The sequence below is a fragment of the Vitis riparia genome, chromosome 1, assembly GCF_004353265.1.
Source record: "Vitis riparia cultivar Riparia Gloire de Montpellier isolate 1030 chromosome 1, EGFV_Vit.rip_1.0, whole genome shotgun sequence".
NCBI lineage: Eukaryota > Viridiplantae > Streptophyta > Magnoliopsida > Vitales > Vitaceae > Vitis > Vitis riparia.
In genome coordinates this window covers 2,032,020-2,055,759 of record NC_048431.1, presented here as the reverse complement: position 1 = coordinate 2,055,759, position 23,740 = coordinate 2,032,020, and the positions used below count along the sequence as shown (strand labels likewise).

The 23,740-nt window shown below is 32.2% G+C and overlaps 1 protein-coding gene and 2 pseudogenes across 1 annotated transcript; all 3 read right to left on the bottom strand.

The window, feature by feature from the left end:
* Positions 1–5,408: 5,408 nt before the first annotated feature.
* On the bottom strand, positions 5,409–8,113 carry LOC117914574 (annotated as a pseudogene).
* Positions 8,114–8,428: 315 nt separating this feature from the next.
* Positions 8,429–12,957, bottom strand: LOC117914564 (annotated as a pseudogene).
* A 3,000-nt stretch (positions 12,958–15,957) lies between these two features.
* LOC117914558 (probable metal-nicotianamine transporter YSL7) lies at positions 15,958–19,251 on the bottom strand. The gene is made up of 6 exons (XM_034829919.1): positions 18,694–19,251; positions 18,233–18,393; positions 18,045–18,142; positions 17,775–17,909; positions 17,319–17,508; positions 15,958–17,085 (listed from the first exon to the last, which is right to left on the bottom strand). Exons 1-6 carry the CDS (start codon positions 19,118–19,120, stop codon positions 15,958–15,960), a joined length of 2,139 nt encoding a protein of 712 aa, XP_034685810.1. The 5' UTR covers positions 19,121–19,251.
* Between the last annotated feature and the right edge of the window lie 4,489 nt (positions 19,252–23,740).

Below are 23,740 nucleotides of genomic sequence, written 5' to 3'. Positions count from 1 at the left end.
AGATTCTTAGTGGGTTGGATTCCATTATGGAAAGGTATAAATGAATGAAGTTGGATGGAGTGATTGGAATTTATTCTTGGATCCAAGATTTCACACCTCACCAACCAGAATAAAACCTAATAAGTAATTTTATGAATAATATTTGAAATATATTATTACTAAAAAATAAAAATCATTTTTATTAATTATTCTTAAGTATTATCTTTGGAACACTTTCCCGAAACATTGTTAATTATAATTTTCCAAAATTTCCTATTTTATTTTTGCTTCTTCACTTGTCCTTGTAGTAATACAAATAAAAAGTAGACTATGGTATATCGAAATATTTCATAATATTATAAAGGAGGTTAACACTTTGTTTCAACCAATTCGATCACTAAAATAGCTTGAAAAAATATTATTAATATTGTTTAAACATATATCAAGAGAGAATTAGCTTTCATTTGGAAAATATTTTTGAAAACGGTTTTTAAAACCAAAATTTTAAAATAGTTTTTAAAAATTATTTTATAATGTTCTGTAAGATAAAAGTTTATTTAGAAATTTGAAATATTTTTAATCTATTTTTATATTTTTAAATATATTTTATGTTTTTTTAATTATTTTTCATATTTGTTTAATTATTTTTTTAAACAAAATTTTAAAATAAATGAAAATAATTAAAAACAATTAAAATATATCATCTTAAAACATGTTATTTAATGTTTTAAAAAAATAAAAAAAAATAAAAATTATTTTCTGATTATCAAAGTTATTTTCCTATTTCTTTATTTTAGAAAATAAAAAATTATTTTCATTGGTAATTAGTAAGTTGGGGAGTAAGAGGAATAGAAATATTAACCTAGCTAGCAACCTAGCTAGCTAGGCATCTACAGTTTATTCATAATTGGACTACAATATGAAAAAAAAAAATTAAAAAAATACTAAAACTCTTAATTTGTTTAAATTGTCAAAGCTTCTTCATCGAGACCTTTTTGTTAAGATATATATACTTAGGTGGTGTTTATTTTTTGATTGAATAAAAAAAATTAAAATATTTGATTTTTTCAATTCAGTCAAAAATAATTAATTAACATCAATCAATATAATTAAATTAAACTGATAAAAAATTTATTTTAATTATATTGATTAATATCAATAAGACATTTTTTACAAAATAGAAAAAGTCAAATATTTTGACTTTTTTATTTATCCAAAAAATGAATATCACCTTAAAATATATGGATGGATTGCTCCGTGCACGGTTTTATTTTTGAAGTCAAAATCAGTCTTTTGACTTGCATTCACATTTAAATCAATGATTGTGGGCTGGCTATGGAGTAAGATTGATCTGTCATGGCCTTATCCAAAGGGTTGACAATGGCCCCCAGCGGCCATAGATATTGACTCATGAGATGGGTTCAACTCAGCGCCCTGCATGACTCCATTTTAATATTCCTTGTTGTGTCAAAAGCTTGAGCTTTTCATATGGTGAGAAGGGGAATGAGAGAAGATTCCTTTTTGCAGGAATCTTTGCAGATGTGAGCTGTCTCCTTTTTAATTAGGGCTTTCAGTAAGCTTTCATGAATGAGAATCGTAGTGGAAAGAAAACAAAGTGGAAGAATCTGCATAGCTTACAAAATTATCGTTAAATAGAGTGAGAACGAGAATAAAATCTATTATATATCTTTCAAAGTATTTACGTACACGCCAATTATCACTAAGAGATGTATAGTAAGAAGATTATATTAAAAGCACACTTCAAATTTGAATTTGAATGTGAATGAGAATAAAATCTGAAGAGCTAAAATTCTTCGATAAAAACATTGGAGATTTCAATCCACAATGTTCTGGACATAAAGATGCATTTTCTGTCTCCTCTTTTAAAGGCTGAGAGAGAGAGAATCCCTTAAGAAGGAAGAGACTCCTTTTTTATAACCATTTTTACTTGTGAATGAGCACGAAGGAGTGACTTTTGTAATAAGTTAACAAGTTTTTTACAATAGGTCGGCAAACTTTATTAACTTTTGGGCATATGAAGACAAGGGTGGTTGGACTATCTTTCTAGGCACGGGTTAGCCAATCAAGTCATCCTACAGGTCCTGGAAATCATCTTCTTTGATAGTCCTGGTTTTGAGATGATGTGATTTTGTGCCTTTTCAGATATCTCGCTTGGAAGGTGATGCATTAAAGATATGTTGATTTTTGGTACCTCCGGAATCCATTATATATCTTAACAACATCAAAGTACACATCAACGTTCACTAAAACTATGCTTGTTTCCTAATAATTTTGAGAGAAAATATGAAGGAAAGATGGATGGTTTCACCCCAGCCAAAGCTAGGATCAAATTGGGCAAAGTCCATATTCTCTGGCCGCATTTTAAACCAGACGCAACCGCTGATCCAAAAGCGTGTACCTTGGACTTGTTCAACTTATCCATGATAAAGAGGACCAAGCTTCCAACGCACATGTCAATGGCAAAGAATGGGCCGAGACAGAAGGGGGATGTACTTTGCCCACTTCTTTTCAATAGTATCCTTGACAACCGTGGCGCCAGCAAAGAAGATAGAGCCAAGGGTGAGGAGTTAATCGAGCAAAGACCCAAAGCCTTCAACAACCACGACTGACATGTTGCTGTAGATAAGAGCATTAGGTGCAGGGTATTCTGAATGCGGTGAGCCTAGATCACCGAAAGCCTCGTAGAAGAGCCAAAAGACAGATGGAGAGATGAGCCGTCCATTGCAATTCCAATCACTTGGCTCACGAACATGGACCTGGGGAAAGTCTAGAATCATGTACCCAATCTTGAAGCCCTACATTAGGTCAGAAACTGTTGATACAATATTCATCATAATCCCACATGCAACAAGCACTTGGGACATAGCCACGGATTGATGTCCTTCATTTTTTCTTTTTCTTTTTTTATTTTTTCTCTCTATTTTTTATTTTTTTTTAGCATTTTGCTTAAAACTTGTAGTCAATAATCATGATTTAGAAACCCAAGATTCAATTACTGAACCAAAATCTTACGAGAGTGAGAACAAGAAAAATGCACAGATGCAATTCAGAAAACCTAGTAATAAATATGCAAGTTTGTTCTGAATTTAGGTGAATGTACCTTTGGAAGAGTCAAAACGGAAAAGAGACCAACGGAACTAACGACAAACAGAAACACAAATATCCATGACAAGCTTGGATCCTAGGTATTCTGGGCAACGTTGGACTCTGTTGATTGACCTGCCACGGTAGAGCTCATTCCAAAGAGTTAGCCCCCAAAGCTTCCTGTTTCCATTCAAATTATCGTATAACATAGTTAGCAAACAAAGTGTCATCAAAATTTTCGTGAATGATTCCAACCTCAGTGCCCTACTTAGAAGCATGGTGAACCAACAAGCATGAGTCGCATCCTCATCTGCTATTAGCTATAAATAATAAATCAAGAATTAATCAATTAAAAATGATGAAATAATCTTTATATTTGTGAATTTAAGTCCTTTCATATTTTTATTTGAAGAGTAATGTATTTTTAGCATAAATACCTTTAACCATTGAAGTATTTATATATATGTTTAAAAAAAAAAAAGGTTATTTTTACAACAAAAAAGAAAAAAATAATAAGGGTAATTTTATCAAAATAAAACAAAAAAAAAATGAATTTTCAGATTTTTAAAATTGAATTTTCAATTACCTTTTTAATCAAATAACCCAATAATTAATTGCAAATTTTGTTTTTTGGAAACTTCAAGTATTAAATTGCTGTCCCTAGCCTCCATTGCATGAGGAGTCTCCTTTTTTTATTTGTCAAATTAAAATTCAGATGGCAAAATTTACAAATTAAAATTCATCACTCACTCCATATTGAAAGGAGTTGTTTTCACTAGTTTTTAAAAATAAAACAAAAACATGGACCGGTTTGACCATATTTTCTGAAACTTGTTTTTAAAAGTTATTTTTAATTTAAAGAATAAAAAATAATTTTAAAAATAAATTTAAGAAAATATGGTCAAATGGCCCTACATATTAAAGTTTTAACAAATTTAAATTAATAAAATATAACTTTAATATGATTCATCAAATAATCCACAAAAATAAACTTCTTTAATTTTTAGTTATGATTTTTAGTTTCAAATTATAAGGTATATGTACTTATGGTGTTGTATATATATACACTCCTTTACGTGTCATCTTCAAATTTCTAGCCTTTTAGGTTCATCATCATTCCTTTTCTATTAAAAATGAAATTAAAAAAAAAAAACTAATATATTAAATAAAAGTTTTTAATTACTAATCATCATTATTTTCATTGTCAACATTCAAACCATTAATATGAAAAAAAAAAATTAATCTTCTTTGTAAAGATAAATTTGTTTGACTTCTAATATAACATTTGATAACAAAAATGTAGTTTCTCATCTAAAATTATTTTTCTTATTTATTTTCTTTTTTTGATCAATTTTTTATTTTTTTAATATATTTTAAACCATTAACATAACAATTTCTTTTAAAAAAAAATAATTTGATTTTTTTTTTAAAAAAATATAAAATAGTTGAGGATGTATATATCATTGTATCGTAATATCATATGTTGTATCATATATCATATATGTAATATAAGATATTCTTTAAAATAAGATACGACATGTACCAATTTTCATAAAACATGTATCTATCGCATTATTGAAAAAAAAAAGTCTTACAAATTAAGAGTATTTTGACTAGAATTAACTTTTGATTATATTAAGTAATTTATGATTTTTTTCATTAATAAGAAAAATTCAGTAAAAAGTAAAAACTTATAAATATAGTATGAAAGTGTCAATTCTTTTCCTTTTTATATTACTTTAAGCCTTAATAAATTTAAAGCAAAGATAATTGTCTGCCACTACGACTAGTTGTAAACAAAATTCTTTAAACTTATGTCTTTTTGGGAATTATTCCTAAAAACAATTGAAAATTCTTGTAATGATTCAAATGTTGTTGGCACAAACCTAATGGGCCCTCATGGTATTTCTGAACAAAATTTGTCCCTATAAAAATTGAAAAATTAACAGTTTCCTTCTTTTATTTGAGCGGAATGGGCTTTGATTTTTAGCCACCTATTCTTGTGGTCCCCAGCTATGTCCGTGATAAGCAATAGGAAAAGGGTAATTCAAACATCACATTTTGGAACCATCTCAGCTCTAAGAGAAATGCTTTGCATCTTAGTTTTTGTGATGGGCAAAGCGGATGTGATCAGCAATGGAAAATGGTGAAGCAAACTGTTGAGATATTCTTTATTGATGTGGGAATGGGAAAAGGCGTCTGAAATGATCTGAATTGAACAGATTCTTTCTTCTTCACATATTGATATGGGAAATATTGAAGTTATTTATAACAGGAAGAAAAAGGGCTGGAAAACACAGGAGTTCACTGACTGAATACGAGGGCTAAGGACTTAAGAATTGATCCACCCTGGCATTTGTTCCTCTTGATAGAAACTTCATGCAGATGGGTGGTTGCACCCCGGCCAAAGCTAGGATCGAACTGGGCAAACTCCATATTCCATCGCGGCATATTAAACCAGACGCTACAGCTGGTCCAAAAGCGTCTGCCTTGGCCTTGTCCAACTTGCCCCAGATAAAGAGGATCAAGCTTCCAACGCACATGTCAATGGCAAAGTAGGGGCCGAGATAGAATGGTATAGCCATGGCCATCGGAAGGGGAATGTACTTTGCCCACTTCTTTGCAACAGTATCCCTGATGAGGTTGATAACGATGGAGCCGGCGAATAAGATATAGCAAAGGGTGAGGCAGTGATCGGGCAGGGACCCAAAGCCTTCAACACCCAGGACTGACATGTTTCTGTAGACAAGAGCATTAGGTGCAGGGTAATCTGAATGCGGTGAGCCTATATCAACGAAAGCCTTGTAGAAGAGCCGAAAGACGCATGGAGAGATGATGCAGCCCATTGCAGTTCCAATCACTTGGCTCACAAACATGGACCTGGGGGAGGCTAGAGTCATGTACCCAGTCTTGAAGTCCTGCATTAGGTCAGAAGCTGTTGACACAATATTCATCATAACCCCACATGCAGCAAGACCTGCAAGGACACCTCCATGAGATTCTCCTGCCCATGCTCCAATGGCGAAGATGGCAAGCTTTCCATAAGTGGAGGCAAGTGACCAGTCAGTCAGCCCACACCCATATGCATTACAGAAGGCTAGAACTGGGGCAAAGATGTATATGACCAGGACATAATACCATTTCATCGGATGGAAAATTTTAGGAATTACTCCTATGGAAACGGCAGCAATAGCAACATAGCCAACGATTGATACCCATAATGGGATTCCGTCCTTGAGGAAGAGTTTGGTCCGGACCTCGTCATCGTAAGAGTTGGATACTTTCTCAGGAGAGCCTCGTTCAGTAACAGGTATAACTTCCATCTTTTTATATTGTTTGATGAAGCCCCGAATAGTTAGACCAAGAACCTTGACGAAGTTGTAGAGGCCATCCCCAAGGATCATTGCAATAGAAAGGAAGACCTGCAGTACAATTATTAAACAACAGTGATAAGTTACTTCAACTACTAGATTATTTATGTTTTTCAAAACTTTCTCTGAGACGTAATATAGGGAAAATAAATTGGGGTTTTGAGATATCTTAAGAAGACAATACCCGATAACCTTGGACGCCCATGAGATTGCTGTCACTAAGCTCGGCTGAGTACCAATCCCCCTTTCTGTTTTTTATGAGAGGCCACATTAGGCCCCATGACAGAATTGCTCCAACTAACACAGATACGTTGATTAAGTAAGGACAGATCATCCCTACTCCAACAAATGTACCTGAGAAGTCGAAGTAAAACCTGTTCTCATCGCAAGGCAAATCATTAGATGTTAGAATACCAAAACAATTGCCTTAGAGGGTAAATCAAGAATATCACCAGTCTTAGGCATAGAGGTAGAAGGAACAAATACTATGATGATTGTTGTTATATTATTATGGCAATCCCTATAACTACTTCGGTATTGAATGTACCTTAGAATTGTATGTATGATCATCTTATTACTGTTCTGTTAAAAACGGAAAACTTGAAAATACTCAGCTATCTAAAGCCTAGAATGGTTGTTATAAGAACCCAATCAAACATAGCATTATTATCGAGTAGTAGAAGATCAAGCTGCTACTTCAATGAAGGGGTCTGCTTGAGTACCTGTTCTCATAGGCTTCTAGGCCAAATGTGGGGAAGTTAGAAAATCCACATCCATCCCCACCAGTAAAGAACCATTGAAAGAAACCCCACAGAAAGCTGAAGGAGAAGAACTTGCCCAGAGTTCTTACTTGTTGCCTAGAATCAACAAGGGGCAATAAAAAGGATCAGAATTTCATGTGTGTCCAGTGATAAAACACTGCAAAAGAGAAAGGCATACTTGGCTAGCTTGGCTCCTTGAGGAGTGTGGAAGCTGTTGATAAGGTGGGCAGTTGCAGTGCCACTAGGTTATGTCAATTTGTAGTCTATAACCATGATCTGGAAACCCAAAATTCAATTACTAAATCAAAATCTTACAACAGTTAGAGCAAAAAATGCACCAATGAAATAAAGAAAACCTAGTAAAAAATATGTAAGTTTGTTTGGATTTTGGTAAAAATAAAATATTTAAGATTAATAATTTTAAAAGTAATATTTGAAAATTACATATTTTCAAATATCACATGGCATAATGTTGGATGTTCTCCTTTCCATCAAATCCTTTCTATCTGTTGTGTCTCTTCTCTGCTTTGTTTGTGTCGCATTAGAAAAAGAAAAAAAAACATTTTTTCTTGCATTTTGGGTACTTGTATGGATTGATGGATTGAACTCTTTCATATACAAAATACCCACCATCCAACCTTCTAGTGTGAACCAAGAACCCAGTAGTGTGTTTGATTCTGAGACCAAGTTGGGAGTTGATTCAAGGTTTCACCTCTTGAATTCTGATGGGTACACTTCGTTTTTGTGACTCTGTCTAACTACTTGTACTTGATCGGTTTGGGGATTTGGTTGGTGAGAAGGACCCCAAGGTAGTGGCGTCGTTGAGTTGGGAGTAGTCGAGGCGTGTGGAGGGTGAGGAGGATTTTCGGTTAGTTCAATAGGGCTGTTGGGTTTCATGGTGAGAAAATCCCAATTGGGTTCGCTTTTCTGAGGATAATACTGGGTTGAGAGTAGATGGGAATGGTGTTTGGGAGGATGCATGAGGGATTGGTTTTGAATGTTGTGGAGGATGATAACAAGTAAGCAAGCAAGAAAAGGGTGAGGATTGAAGGTTGAAATCGCGTTTTGGTGGAGTTTAAAACAGTCGCTTTTTCCACTCAAAACATTTAAGAATAAGTTAAAAAGATAAAAACAAACATTTAAAATCTATAAACAAACTCCTTCAACAATAAATTAAAAAAAAACAAACACCCACTGGAGTCTTTCTTCTTCACATATTGATAAGTGGACTATTGAAGTTATTTATGAAAGGGAGAAAGGAAACACTAGAGTTCAGTGACTGAATACAGGGACTAAGGACTTAAGAATGTATCCACCATGGAGTTTGTTCCCCTTGACAGAAACTTCATGCAGATGGGTGGTTGCACCCCAGCCAAAGCTAGGATGGAACTGGGCAAAGTCCATATTCCATCGCCACATATCAAACCAGAAGCAACAGCTGGTCCAAAAGCGTCTGCCTTGGCCTTGTTCAGCTTGCCCCAGATAAAGAGGATCAAGCTTCCAACGCACATGTCAATGGCAAAGTAGGAGCCGAGATAAAATGGTATAGCCATGGCCATTGGAAGGGGGATGTACTTTGCCCACTTCTTTGCAATAGTATCCCTGATGAGGTTGATAATGATGGCGCCGAAGAAGAAGACATAGCAAAGGGTGAGGCAGTGACCGGGCAAAGCCCCAAAGCCTTCAACACCCAGGATTGACATGCTTCTGTAGACAGCAGCATAAGGTGCAGGGTACTGTGACTCCGGTGAGCCTAGATCTTTGAAAGCCTTGTAGAAGAGCCAAAAGACACATGGGAGATGAGGCAGCCCATCGCAGTTCCAATTATTTGGCTGAAAAACATGGATCTGGGGGAAGATCTAGTCATGTACCCAGTTTTGAAGTCCTGCATTAGGTCAGAAGCTGTTGATACAATATTCATCATAACCCCACATGCGGCAAGACCTGCAAGGACACCTCCATGAGATTCTCCGGCCCATGCTCCAATGGCGAAAATGGCAAGCTTTCCATAAGTTGAGGCAAGTGACCAGTCAGTCAGCCCAGCCCCATATGCATTACAGAAGGCTAGAGCTGGAGCGACTATGTATATGACCAGGACATAGTACCATTTCATCTGATGGAAAATTTTTGGAATTACTCCCATGGAAACGGCAGCAATTGCAACATAGCCAGCGAATGATACCCACATTGGTATTCCGTCCTTGAGGAAGAGTTTGGTCCGGACCTCGTCATCATAAGAGTTGGATACTTTCTGAGGAGAGTCTCGTTCAGTAACAGGTATAACTCCCTTCTTTTTATATTGTTTGATGAAGCCCTGAATCGTTCGGCCAAGAACCTTGATAAAGTTGTAGAGGCCATCACCAAGGATCATTGCAATAGAGATGAAGACCTGCATTACAATTATTAAGCAACTATGATAAGTTACCTCAGCTACTAGATTATTTCTGTTTTGAAGACTTCCTCTTAGCAGTAGGATAGGGAATATAAATGGGGTTTTGAGATATCTTAAGAAGACAATACCCGGTAACCTTGGAGGCCATGGAGACTGCTTTCACTAAGCTTGGATGAGTACCAATCCCCCTTCCTGTTTTTTATGAGAGGCCACATTAGGCCCCATGACAGAATTGCACCAACTAATACAGATATGTTGATTAAGTAAGGACAGATCATCCCTACGCCAACATATGTAGCTGAGAAGTCGAAGTAAAACCTGTTTTCATTGCAAGGCAGATCATTAGATGTTATAATACATTATGCTTAGAGGTAGAAGAAACAAATATTACGCTGATTGCTGTTACAGTATTATAGCAACGCCTGCAACTACTTCAGTATTGAATGTAGCTTAGAATTGTATGTATGATCATTACTATTCTATTAAAAACAGAAATCTTGGAAACATTCAGCTATCTAAAGCCTAGAATGGTTGTTTTGAGAACCCAATTTTCGTTGCTTCTCCTCTGCTTCTCTCCAGCAATCAAAATAGCATTATTGTCAAAGGCCAAGTACCTGTTGTCAAAGGCTTTCAGGCCAAATGTGGGGAAGTTTACAAATCCACATCCATCCCCAGCAGTAAAGAACCATTGGAAGAAACCCCACAGAAAGCTGAAGGAGAAAAACTTGCCCAAAGTTCTTACTTGTTTCCTAGAATCAACAAGGGGCAATGAAAAGGATTAGAGTTTCATGTTTGTAATCTTGACGCGTGTCCAGTAATAAAACACTGCAAAAGAGAATGGCATACTTGGCTAGCTTGGCTCCTTGAGGAGTATGGAAGCTGTTGATAAGGTGAGCAGTTGCAGTGCCACTAGGGTATGTCAATTTGTAGTCTATAATCATGATCTGGAAACCCAAAATTCAATTACTAACTCAAAATCTTACGAGCAAATGCATACAGAAAAATTAGTAATGAACATATAATTTTGTTTGGATTTTGGTAAATGTACCTTTCGAAGAGGCAAAACGGAGAAGAGACCAAGGAAACTAACGGCAAACAGAAACCCAATTATCCAAGGCAATCTTGGATCCTTAGTGTTCTGGGCATCGTTGGACTTTGCTGACTGACCTGCCACAATGGAGCTCATTCCAAAGAGGTAGCTCCCAAAGCCTCCTGTTTTCATTCGAATCATTACTTAACATTGTCAGCAAGCAAAGCGTCATCAAATGGTCTCTTCAAAAATCTCCACAGGGCTGCTGGCCTAGAAAACAAAAATCTAAGGGATCGATTTCTCGTGTTTTGTGAAACTTGTTTTTTAAAATTATTTTTAAATTAAAAAAATAGTTTCTAGTGTTTTATAAAAATAAGGGTATATGAGAAATTATTTTAAAAATAGTTTTTAAAAATAAAAAACTTGTTTGAATAATTTTTTTAAAAAAATATTTTTTGTTTTGGATTTATAAAAGCATTACAAATTCAACTTATATAATATAAATTAAATTTAATTCAAATTCATTAAAAATAAAAATAGTTTTATAATTACAAATAAATTTTTTGTAAAACATAAATAATAATAAAATCATAAATTATATTTTTTATAACAAATATATTATTTTAGCATATGTTAGAAATATAACGTTGTTAACATCTTCATAGTTTTTTTGTTAAAAAGGAATAATAATAATAATTTTAAATGATAATTTTTTATAATATTTTATTTAAAAATAATAATTAATAAAGTTTAATTTTTTGAACATGTAAAAGAAAAATAATAAAGTTGTTTTAAATCGATTCTTATCTATAAATTTATTATATTAATTGATTTTTAAAAATTATTAAATTCATGAACGAATCTAATGTATTTTTTGTTTATAACTTACTTATGTTATTAAGTTTTACGACTATTTAGTATTAATTAAATTACTTTTAAAATTTCAACTTACTTTAAAAGTTAATAAATTTTATGTATCAAATATAATTTGATCTGATAAAAATAATTTCTACTTATTTTATAAAAATTATTCTCCATTTTACTTTATTTAAAAAAAATTGTTTTCATGATCAAACAATATTAATAATTTTTAAGTATAACTTTCTGTTTTTAACAACAATGAAATAGGAATTCTAAAAATAGTTTTTTGTTTTTAAAATTAAAAAATTATTTTTTAATCACATATCAAAAAAACTAAAACTAAAAATAAAAGAAGGCCCAATTGATAATAGGATCAGTCCAACTATCATTAGATTTTTTATTAACTACCCTAAACTTAAAATTTGATCATCAATTATATGAGGTTTATGAACGCCTCTTTCATATAATTCAAATTTTATTTTTTTTGTAAAATAGGATTCTCCCATAAAATTCAAAATTTCTTTTTCTGGTAAAATAAGATTATTTTCCTTTTTTGGTAAAAATAAATTAAAATATGGATATATGGATGAACAAATTTTCTTTCCTTTTTCTTTTTGGGTAAAATAAGATTCCCTCACTTTCAAACCAAAACACCCCAAATTTTTTAAACCAAGACCCACAAATATCATATCTTTTCTCAGGGAAATAATACTTTTTCGTCTAATTTTTGAAAAATTAAAAACATTTTTACATTATATTTTCTAAGAGTATGATTTGAACCCAAAAAATTAAATTCCTTTCCTCCGTTCACGTGCTGTAGGCAAGTGAGACAAACCATGCTTATTCAATTCATTTCCAACATTTAATAATAATAACAATAATAATAATAATAATAGAGATGATGAAATTAATCTTAAATCAGACTGCATAAATCATTTTTTAGAAAATCTAACATTCACATGTTTGGTTGGCCAGAAAAAAAGGTAAGAAAATTTTTATACCGCTGAAGGCGATGCCGGAGGTGGCGACGACACAAGTCTGAATAACGGTGTTCTCCTGTCTGGTGAAGGGCTGCTTCAACATCCCAGACTTCTCCATGAACTTGGCCCATGACTTCACGAAGAAGAACCCCAACAGCCCAGCGGAAACATTCAGAGAAGGAATAATCCCAGTGGTCAAATTGAGCTTCATCACTATAAAAGTGAAGAGCACACCCAACACGAAGCTCACGACAAAAGCCCTAATAGTCAGCTGCTCCCTCCAGGAAGGCACCACCTTCCCCTTAAACAGCATCTCCACCGACAGCGACTTATCATCTGAATCACCACCACCTTCACCATCGCCATAACGTTCGTTCTCTATCATCATAGTCCCGCTTGACGGAGTTTCCTCGACGGCGAAGGTGGCGTTCTCATGGCTGTCGCCGTGGAAGCCTCTCTCAGCGTTATGGGTAACCATGGTTTTGGAATGTAGAGACCACGGATGGTGATGATGAGAATTTGGGTTTCTGTCTACAATTTATAAAGGGTTTTGCATTCCAGAGTCTAAGTGTGGAAGCTGTGACCTGTTTGGCTGCATGCCATTTTTCTGAGGTGTGAACAGACAAAACGTCCGTTTGTTGGTTTCATCTCATAACATCAATGATCTATAACTAGCAGGGTTTGCTGGGAACTTTCCGTAATCAACCAAACAAGGACTTAATTCAGGCTTTATTGGATTAAAAGGGATAAAGTAGCATATTAGGAAAAATACCCTACCTATTTTAAAAACATTAAATTGTTTTTTTTTTTTTTTTTTAATCCCACCTCTCACATTCAAGCAATTTTTCAAATTTATTATTAAACATAATTTGGTAAGATATTATTTTTGTATTTTCACACAAATGTTTTCTTAATTCTCCCTTGTCTTATTACTACATTTTCCATACCATTGACAATTATTAAGTACAACCTACAAGTACCTATTTTTATGTTTTTTAGCAAGGGAATAAATGCTAAAAATGGTCATTTTAGGGAAAATATTTGCCAAAGAATTCAAAGCTGTTCTTTCAAACTATTTAGAAAGGAAAATTATATGCTACTTCTTTAATTGAAATTTCTATATTTAAGCATGTATACTTTAATTTTAATTTCTTTATCAACCAATACTTTCCTTTTTCATTCCCTTCTCTTATCTTTGTATCCCTGGTTCTAATCCTTTCCTAATCCAAGTCTCCATTATCTTCGTCCTACAAACCCCATCTCATAGATCACCTCAACCAATCGGGTGGTCTTCAATTCATCATCTTATTTGTAATTTGTTTTCAAATTTTAAAAAATACAATTATTTTAAAATAGATTGTTATTTTTTGAGATAAAATTAAAAATGGAAGAAAAAAATGATAATTTTAATTTTTTTTTGCCTTTCATTTTATTTGTAAGTATTGTTAAAATAAATAGAAAAATTAACATATTTAATTTGAAAAACGAAAATGATAATAACTTCCATAAGCTTGGTAATGATTTTAAAAAATATGTTAAAAATGAGGTATTTAAATTTTTTTACTATCTCACATTTAAAAAATTTTTTAAGTAATTTCCATAGATATAAAACAAGCTTATATTTTTCACATAAGAATTTTTATTTTTTAAGTTACAAAATTATTATTACTTTCTATTTTTAAAAACAATTATATATATATATAAAAGAAACCTTAATTTTCAAAAAATTTACATTCTATGGTAATAAGAAAATTATTTTAAATTTTAAGGTAATGATGGATATTTTGACATTTTTGAAATTTTGAGTTTTAAAATTATAAGCCGTATTGGGGAGTTTAACATATTTTGGTCTCATTTCAATTAAATAATTGTCACCCCAGTTTATCACCATGTGTATTTTTTAAAAAAAACTCTATTAAGGGCATTTTTTACTCATAAAATGTGTCTATATCTTTGAAAGGAATTTTGAAACTTGCTCAACCATTTCACAAGACTTTAGAGCTATCATCACCTTAACAACCTCTTTATTGTAGTTGTCTCTTTAAGATATTGAATAAAGATAAAAATAAATAAATAAATATTACAACAAAGAAATTATTTCTCAATTTTCTAACACATGGTGATTGTTCTCTAAAAATAGTTTTTAAAAATAAAGTAAAGTAAAAAACAAATAAAAGTTGTTTTTATCGATTTTTAAAAATAAATGGAAAACATAGAAAACTAAAAAGAAAAAACCATAAAAAATAAATAAATTTGAAAACGATATCATTTTTTTTCTGTTCGCACGGTTACAAAAAATCTTCAAATATGTCTTTATTAAAATTATACATGTTTTTCTAAATTTCTTTTAACTTCTTTAAAAAAATTTATTAAGTAAATAAATTTCAAATCAAAGTCTACTTGATAAGCAAGATTTAATGCGTTAAATTTATTAACAAGTTTATAATTTTTAAAAAATAACTTAAAATTCAAATAATAAATCAATTAATATTAAAAATTTATGAATAAAAATTAATCTAAAACAACTCTATTATTTCTTTTCTACATAAAAATTAGTCATTATTTTCCATTTTTTTACTAGGCAAATGAACTTCAAATTAGATAAGACTTATTTATGGAATTTCATTTCCATTAAATTCTATTTATATCATCATTTAAATTATTCAAATATAGGAATAAATGAGAAAAAGAATGAGATATACATTTCCACTCTTCATTCTCATGTACCAAACAATCCCTAAAAATATATCGAATCAAAACTTTTATTATTTGTTATAATTTTTTACCAAAATCAAATAGAATCATTTGTTATCAAATAATGATGATCACACGTCATCACGAGTAAAAAAAAAAAAATTCCTTATATTTTTATAATAATCCAATTTAATAGATAAGTTACATTTCCTTGTATTTGGCCATATTTTTTTTATCTAATTAATTTCATTTTGAGTTATTAAGTTTAATATTTATTTTACAATGTTTTTATTTAAAATGTTTTTAATGAAAACGTTGTCTCTAGAAAAATGTTTAGAAGATTCACATATCAAGTGCTCACCCATGAAGCACTATAAGTGATTTTTTAATTTTATAAAAATGCTTTTTAAATTTTTTTGAATATCTAATTTTCCTTCGAAAGCATAGTATATTCTAAGATCATTGTAAAAGATACTCTTAATATTAACATTTTTTTTAAGAGTATTCAATAGATTGTAAGGTGGTAAGTGTAAAAAAGTGGAGCCAGGATCTGAATAAGTTTGGGCATAGGTGAGATTATTAATGGAACGTAGAGTTTGAAACCATTTAATTTGTAGTATGGTTTCATCAATTGCCTTCGTAAGAATCCCTCCCACATTGTGTGTCCATGTGGGAAATGAAATAAATAGCAAGTTATATACAATACAAGTGAAATTCACCAGAAATGGTTCAGTAAAATGGAAGAATGTGAGATATAATTTAGAATAAACAAAAGGAAATAATTTCAAAGACCACTCAAGATGGCATCCATTTTATTGTTGGTAGAGGCTGAAAGGAACTTCATGCAAATTGGAGCTTTGAGGCCAGCAAGAGAGAGCATAGCTGCAGGTACACCCCACAAAGACTCACCACAGATAAGGCCAGATGCCACAGCAGGGCCGAAGTCATTGGCCATCTGCTTGTTCTTCATACCCCAGAAGAGAAGAATCAAGCTCCCAATACACATATCAATGGAAAAGTATCCGCCAAGATAGAAAGGTATGGCTATGCACATTGGGCTAGGAATGAATCTATAGATCCTGTACCTGGTTTCATAGCGCTGGAAGAGATGGGTTATCAGATTTATAAGAAGGGCTGCAACAAAAAACCAGATTGCAAATTCGAGGCAATTTTTGGGGAGGGAGGCTACGCCTTCCACTCCAAGAAGCGCCATGCCGCGGTACATGGGGCCATAAGGTGCTGGGTAGGAGCCGGTAGGGTCGCCTACTGAGTAAGCCTTGTAGAAAAACCAGAAGATCAGAGGGGAGAAGAGACATCCTATGGCGGTTCCAAAGACTTGGCTGAAGAACATAGAGCGAGGGGATGCAAGCGTGAGATATCCCGTCTTGAAGTCTTGCATCAGATCAGAAGCTGTAGATACAATGCTCATTATCACCCCACAAGAAGCTAGACCAGCAAGAACCCCACCATTCTCAAGACCGACCCAAGAGCTGAAGACCATGATTGCCATCTTGCCATAGTTGGAGGCTAGAGACCAGTCAGTGAGTCCACATCCATAGGCATTGCAGAAGGCCAAAATGGGAGCCATAAGGTAAGCAACGAGTACATGATACGGTTTGAGTTGCGGGAAGATAACGGGTATTACGCCAATGGATAAGCCGGCAAGGCAAATGTACCCAGGGATAGCAACCCATGAAGGTATCTGATCTTTTAAGAAAAACTCTTTCCTGCGTCTCTCATCGAAATTTTCCAACATGAACTCTAGCGTCTGATTGCTGAAGTGAGTATTAATGACTGTTGCTTCTTTCCTCTTCATGCTATGCTGCTGTATGATATTTACCATGGTTTTCACCATTATATAGACAACATGGTAAAGCCCGTCGCCCAGCATCATGGCAATAGCCAGAAATACCTGTTATAAGATCAAATGAAACAAAATATGTAACAATAACTACCGATTTTCCAAATTATGGAGAGGAAATCCCATTAAATCAAACTCTGATACCACGTTGAATTACCAATTTTCTAAAAGTTTAAGCTTACAAGATTTGGACTCGATATCCGTATTATGCTCATTAACATATATTACCATATGTTAATTAGTAGTTGAAGTAGAAAATTTATAGCAGATGTAAGAAAGAATACCCTATATCCTTGGATGCCATGAAGACTGTTAGCAGGCAAGTCGGCACTGTACCAGATGCCTGCCTTCTTTTCAATCAATGGCCACATTATTCCCCACGACAAGACAGAACCCAGAAGTAAAGATACATTTACCATATAAGGGCAAATCATTCCAACACCAACGTATGTGGATGAGAAATCAAAGTAGAACCTGCAGCAAGACAAAAATTTCCAAGTCACACACTGACCTCCCAATTTTATTTTTCTGCTTTGCTATGAAGCATTTGAGATCTTGAGATTCCAGCCAGAGAAAATTCCAATTTCTAGTTGAAATTTTTGAAAGCTTCTGTTAAGATGCCATGATAAATAAGTGTAATCCATAAAGAGAAGACATCTATAAAACATTGATTATCATCTCCAACAAGCAGCAAATTCACTTTCATGGTAAACAAAAACATGAAAAAGGAAAAGACAAACCTATGAGAGTATGCTTGGAGACCAAATGTAGGGAAGCTACTGAACCCACAGTCGCTTCCAGACTTGAAAAACCACTGAAAAGATGCGAATGCAAAACTGAAACAGAAGCTTTTGAAGAGCGCAGAAACTTGCTGCCTGCATCCATGAGAATGTGTGAATTTATACCGATAAGGAGGCAACCCAATAAAAAGGGAGCAATTTAAATACAGAAAAAGGAGAGAAAAGTCGTCCCCATAAAAGAATAACAAAGAACCAGAATCAATTACTTACCCTGCTAGCTTGGCTCCTCTTGGAGTGTGAAAGCTATTGATAAGGTAGGCAGTTGCAGTTCCAGTTGGATATGTCAACTTATACTTGATGATCATCATCTGAGGGAATTTTAGATTTATAATTAATAAACAAGGAAGTGAGAAAAGAGTTAAAAGTAAATAAATTAATGAAAGCTTAGGAATTCTAACCTCTGTCAAGGGAACCATTAAGAAAAGGCCAACGAAGCTCACAGTAAGGAGAAACCCAATTATCCAACCAAGAGAGAGAGACTTCACATTGGTTGGAATGTCCCTATCCGCCTGATCAGCCACGATTGAGCTCATTGCCAACAAATAACTTGAAGTTCCATCTGATAATTATGTCCAAAAGGTTAACAAATTGGCATCCTTTACAATGATAATTCTAGTAGACACACTTGGAAACAATTTCATAGCAATTTAGGCCATGATCACATGCCAAGACAGAGGATTGTAGACATATATAGAACAAAAAGAAAAGAAAAACAATTCATACTCAATCGCAAATATTATTATCTTCTAAATTCAAGCTTCTGATTGACGGTATCTAAGAAAAGAAATTATTTTTGCTTTCGAGCTCAATCTGAACCTGGGAGGCACGACTTCAAAGAATCGGATAAATGAGAACATACTGTTAAAAGCAATCCCGGAGGAGGCTACCACGCAAGTCTGAATGACAGTGTTCTCCTGTCGAGTGAAAGGCTGCTTCAAGAGTCCGAACTTTTCAATGAGCGAAACCCAGGCTTTGACGAAGGCGAAGCCGAGAAGCCCCGCAGCGACGTTGAAAGAGGGAATGATACCAGTGGTGAGACTAAGCTTGCAGATTACGAAGTTGAAGACAAAGCTGAGAACGATGCTGGTCACCATTGCCCTAATCGTTATCTGCTTCCTCCATGACGGCACCTCCAGGTTCTTGAACACCTGCTCCACCGTTTCCGGTTCTACGATGCGCTCTATATTGCGGCCATTGACGTTGTAGTCAGTGTAAGAATACCCTCTCGAAATTCCCGCCTCCCTCCACTCTTCTTCGAAATCATGTTCATGCCTTCTCCTCTCCATTGCTCTCTCTCGTTCTATAGCCTCTCACTGAATCTGAGAAAACCCTACTATTTTTTTATACTTACAAGAATTTGAATTGCAGAAGGCTTTTATAGTGGGTATGTGGAATATGAATTCGGGTTCAAAACCTAATAACGAATCAGCCACGGCAGGATTGGATAACAATCAGGTGATTCGTGTACCATGGAAGTCTTATATACTCTCTGACCGCTCAACTGGAAGGACGCAGAAACACAAGGTTAAGAAGGGTACCTACGTCATTTTACCTAGAGCTCTTCGTATTCGTCTCCGCTACATATTATTAAAAACCACACCAAAAAAAAATTGGAAAATGAGAGAAGGGAGCGGAAGAGTCTGAGGAAAAGAATGATGAAACAAGCGCCGGATTTTTGGAGGGAAAGAAATGAGGTTGAAGAGAAGGATAAAAATGTCATTTTATATATACGCATATATTAATTTTTTATTTTTTATTTTTAGAAAAAAAAAAAGGATGTTGGACGTAAGGGAAGTCCAAATGGCTTCCTTTTTTAGGATATAGATTAAGGAAAAATAGTTATTTATATAATATAATAAAGGAAAAAAAAAAAGGGGGGCCTCCAACAAACTTTCTTTTTATGATTCTAATAGTGAGTATTATTTAGAGAGATTAGTATAAATTTAATTTCATATTGGGTAGTTATTAATTTATATTTTATATAATGTAAATTAAATATTGTAATAAAACAAGAATTATTTTATTAAAAAGATAAAACGAACTTATATTTAAAAGAATAATTTTTATTATTTAAGAAAATAAAATATATTTTTTTGTTACAAAAATATCCTCCATCAATTTTTTAATCCTCATCTTATATCCAATTTTATTTTATTTTTAAAAAAAATATGGATATAATTATCTCAAATTAATATTATATTTACAATTTTTAATAAATGGAGATTGTTTTTTCAAATATGGGGTTTTACAATATTTTAAAATTAATAATTAATCGTAATGAATATTCCTCCTAAAATTTCTACTATTTGAAATAGGCCAGCTCAGACTCTGCTTTCTCGCATCCTATTGTTATTGTTATGAACTGTCTTCCGCTTTCCAAGTTACATTCTTATCATATATATATATATATATATATATATATTTATAAGTCTCTTATCTCCAGCCATGTGGCTATGTGGCCCCACCATGCTATTAATTAGTTTCCTAATTTAATTTTTATATTTTGTTTATTGGTGACGATGGAATTGTTTTCATTGTTACAATTAACTTTTGGGATGCGTCTTATTCTTATTCTCTTAGTTTTGTACTTTTGTTATTTGATTTTTTTATCATTACTGTAGAGAGAGAAATTTTATCTCCTTATTAATTACCACGTGTCAATAATTAGCTAATAATATAAACTAATCTGATAAAAAAATCAAATAAATAGTATAATTATGATAATTAATATCTTATGAAAATTTAATTATCATAATTATCATGATAACTAATGATAATTAAAATAAATAATAATTATCATAATAAATATGATAATTATCTCAAAGAGAGGTTCTTCTCATCCCAAAATACATTAGATTAAAGAAAATTTGGATAGCTCTTAAAGAAAATTTAAAAACTCAAGATTTCTTAAAGAATCAAAGATGAGATTTGAAAACTTCTTAAAGAAAAAGAAGACTAATTTCTTTTTATTGGAAAAATTGTGTGGACAAAACCCGTTTTGATCTAAAATTAAGCACTAAATTGCTTAAATAGTGTTTTTGTCTTTGTAAGAAGAATTAGAGAGCAGAAGATTGTTCCCAATTTTTTCCATATTTTCTTTATTAAATAGAGAAAATTTGTGTAAATAGTTGTTAACTCAGGTAGTAAAATGGTGTTGGGTTGGGATACACCATTAAGGTTGTATGGTGGTATACATTATTTCATTAAGGGTGTACAAAAATTATTAATTTATAAAGGATTAAACAGTAATTGGTAGTAAGATGATGTTGGGATGTATTTTCTATTTTTTGTTTTTAAAAATTAAAAATATATATATATAAAAATTAGAAACTTTATACTTAAAAACTCTTTAATTTTTCACAAAGTTAAAAATTTTCACTTCCTAAAATTTTTAGAATTTTGAAGAGAACATATAAGAGTCTGTTTTTAAAAATAAAAAATAATAAAAACTTACATAATTATTTGAAAAAAGAAAAACTTCTTGTAAAAAATAATAGACTTGTATCTTGAAAAATCACTCTCAAAAATTTAAATTTTATGTAGTAAAATTTTTTTAATATCTAAATATTTTTTAAAAACCACTAGCATTTTAACATCAAGTATAGGGCTTCATCTAAATATCATCTAAATTTTAAATTTGAGAAAAAGTTTAAAATAAAAATGCAAAAGCCCCACTTAAACTTCAAACTTGAGATAAAGGCTAAAAAAATTTAATTCTCAAACAAAATTTTATTTTTAAGAACAATTGAAAACTGTTTTTAAAATGTGTTATCAAGAACTGATTTTTAAGAAATATTTTTGAGGATATTGTCAAGCAAACCCTCGTTTTTCTAATAACTTGATAGTTGATAGTGAGAACACAAATAGAAAATTGATAATATAGCTAGTACCATTTATATGGGATCTAATCTAGATTTTTTCTCGTCTCACAGCATGCTCACAATGGTTTTCCTGATTTTGTTTTCTATAAAAACAAACAGAACTTCTATGATTATAGACTTCTCAGTTCTAGTGAATGATTTGAGTGAAGTTCTTCTTCACCTCTACTCATTTTTCTCTCCAATCCAAAGACGAAACATTCAGCAAAAGCAATTAAAAAAAAAAAGGCTTACTTATGCATTGAGAACTAGGGGTCTCCAACAGGCGGGCCGGGCCGTAAATAAGAGGCCTGCGGCCCAGCTCGGGCCGGGCCTATGGGCCCGTTGACTGGTCAACGGGCCAGGCCGGGCCGAGCCATGCTAAAATGGTAGGCCCGCGGGTTGGCGGGCTAGTGGGCGGGCTTTTTTATTAAAGTCAAAATGAAACCAAGGGAAGGGAGAGGGGGGGATTCGAACCCCTCCCCTCATGCTTAAATCTTGAGGCGTTAACCAACTAAACTACATTCTTTTTATTTTTATTAATTGAGTTAGTTATATGTATATAAAAATAAAGTATATTATTTTTTAAAAAAAAATTAAAGGCTCCAACGATCACATGGTCAATTTTTTTTTAATTTTTTTTTTTAACCTTCCTATAAATACATCTTCTTCCTTTTCATTTTTTCATCAAATTATACAATATTGTTGGTGGTGCAAAACAAGCATTGGTGGCTCCAAGAGTTCAAATTTGCTAGGAATTTCTGCATCGGTTCTCTAACTGAGTAACATACTTCACCCCTACTACTTTATTTTTTTGTTACATTTTTTTTTATATTTATTACTTTATTATTTTTGACATAATATTTTATCAATAATTATAATATGACAAGTGCTTCTTCATCTAGTCTATGTGATGAAATATCATCAAACAAAAAATTTACTTTAAATATATGGAATTTTTTTTATAGAATAGAAATAATTTTAGAAAATAATAAAAAATAAATAAAAGCAAAATGTAAAATTTGTAATAAATTTCTTACTGGTGGCTCAAATGCATGCACAAGTCATTTAAAAAGACATCATGAAAATTGTAAAACTAAAAATAATGTAGATATTAGAAATTATATGCAATTAGGTAAAAATGAAAGTGGAAATTTAAAAACATTTTCTTATGATGAATCTAACTATCGTGAAGAAATGATTGATTATATAATAAGAGCAGAACAACCTTTCAACATGATGGAAATTCATGATTTTGTAGGAACAATTCAACGAGGTATTAATCCTCAATTTAAATGTTGGTCTGAAAATACAGTTAAAAGAGATATTATGAAAAAATTTTATACACAAAAAGAAATTTTAAAATTTTTTTTTGCAAATTTTGAAAGAAATATTTGTTTAACATCTGATATTTGGACATCTTTAACTCACACTGGTTTTTTATGTATAACTGCTCACTACATTGATAATGAATGGAAATTAAATAAAAGAATAATTTCATTTAAATTAATAAATGCTCCACATAGTGGTAAAAATATAACATCTTTAATAAATGATGAAATTATAGATTTAAGCATTCATGATAAAATATTGACAATAACATTAGATAATGCTGTTAATAATGATGCAGCAATACATAGATTAAAACTATAATGGCAAGTAAAAGAAGATCATGCTAAAATATTTCATGTGCGTTGTTGTGCACATATTTTAAATTTAATTGTAAATGATGGATTAAAAAATATTGATAGTACATTGGAAAAATTTAGAGACATTGCATATAGTATTAATAGTTCTCAAGCAAAACATGAATTATTTTTTCATTGTTGCAAAATGTTAAATATGAAAAGAAAAAATATAAATTTGGATATGGCCATTAGATGGAATTCCACATATAAACTTTTACAAAATATTACAAAATATAGAAAAGTAGTCGGATTATATGAAATACAATTAATTAACAATGATTGTGAAGCAGATATTTATGCATTAAATGATTATGATTGGCATATTGCGGATCTTTTAAGAGATCTTTTTGAAATTTTTGAT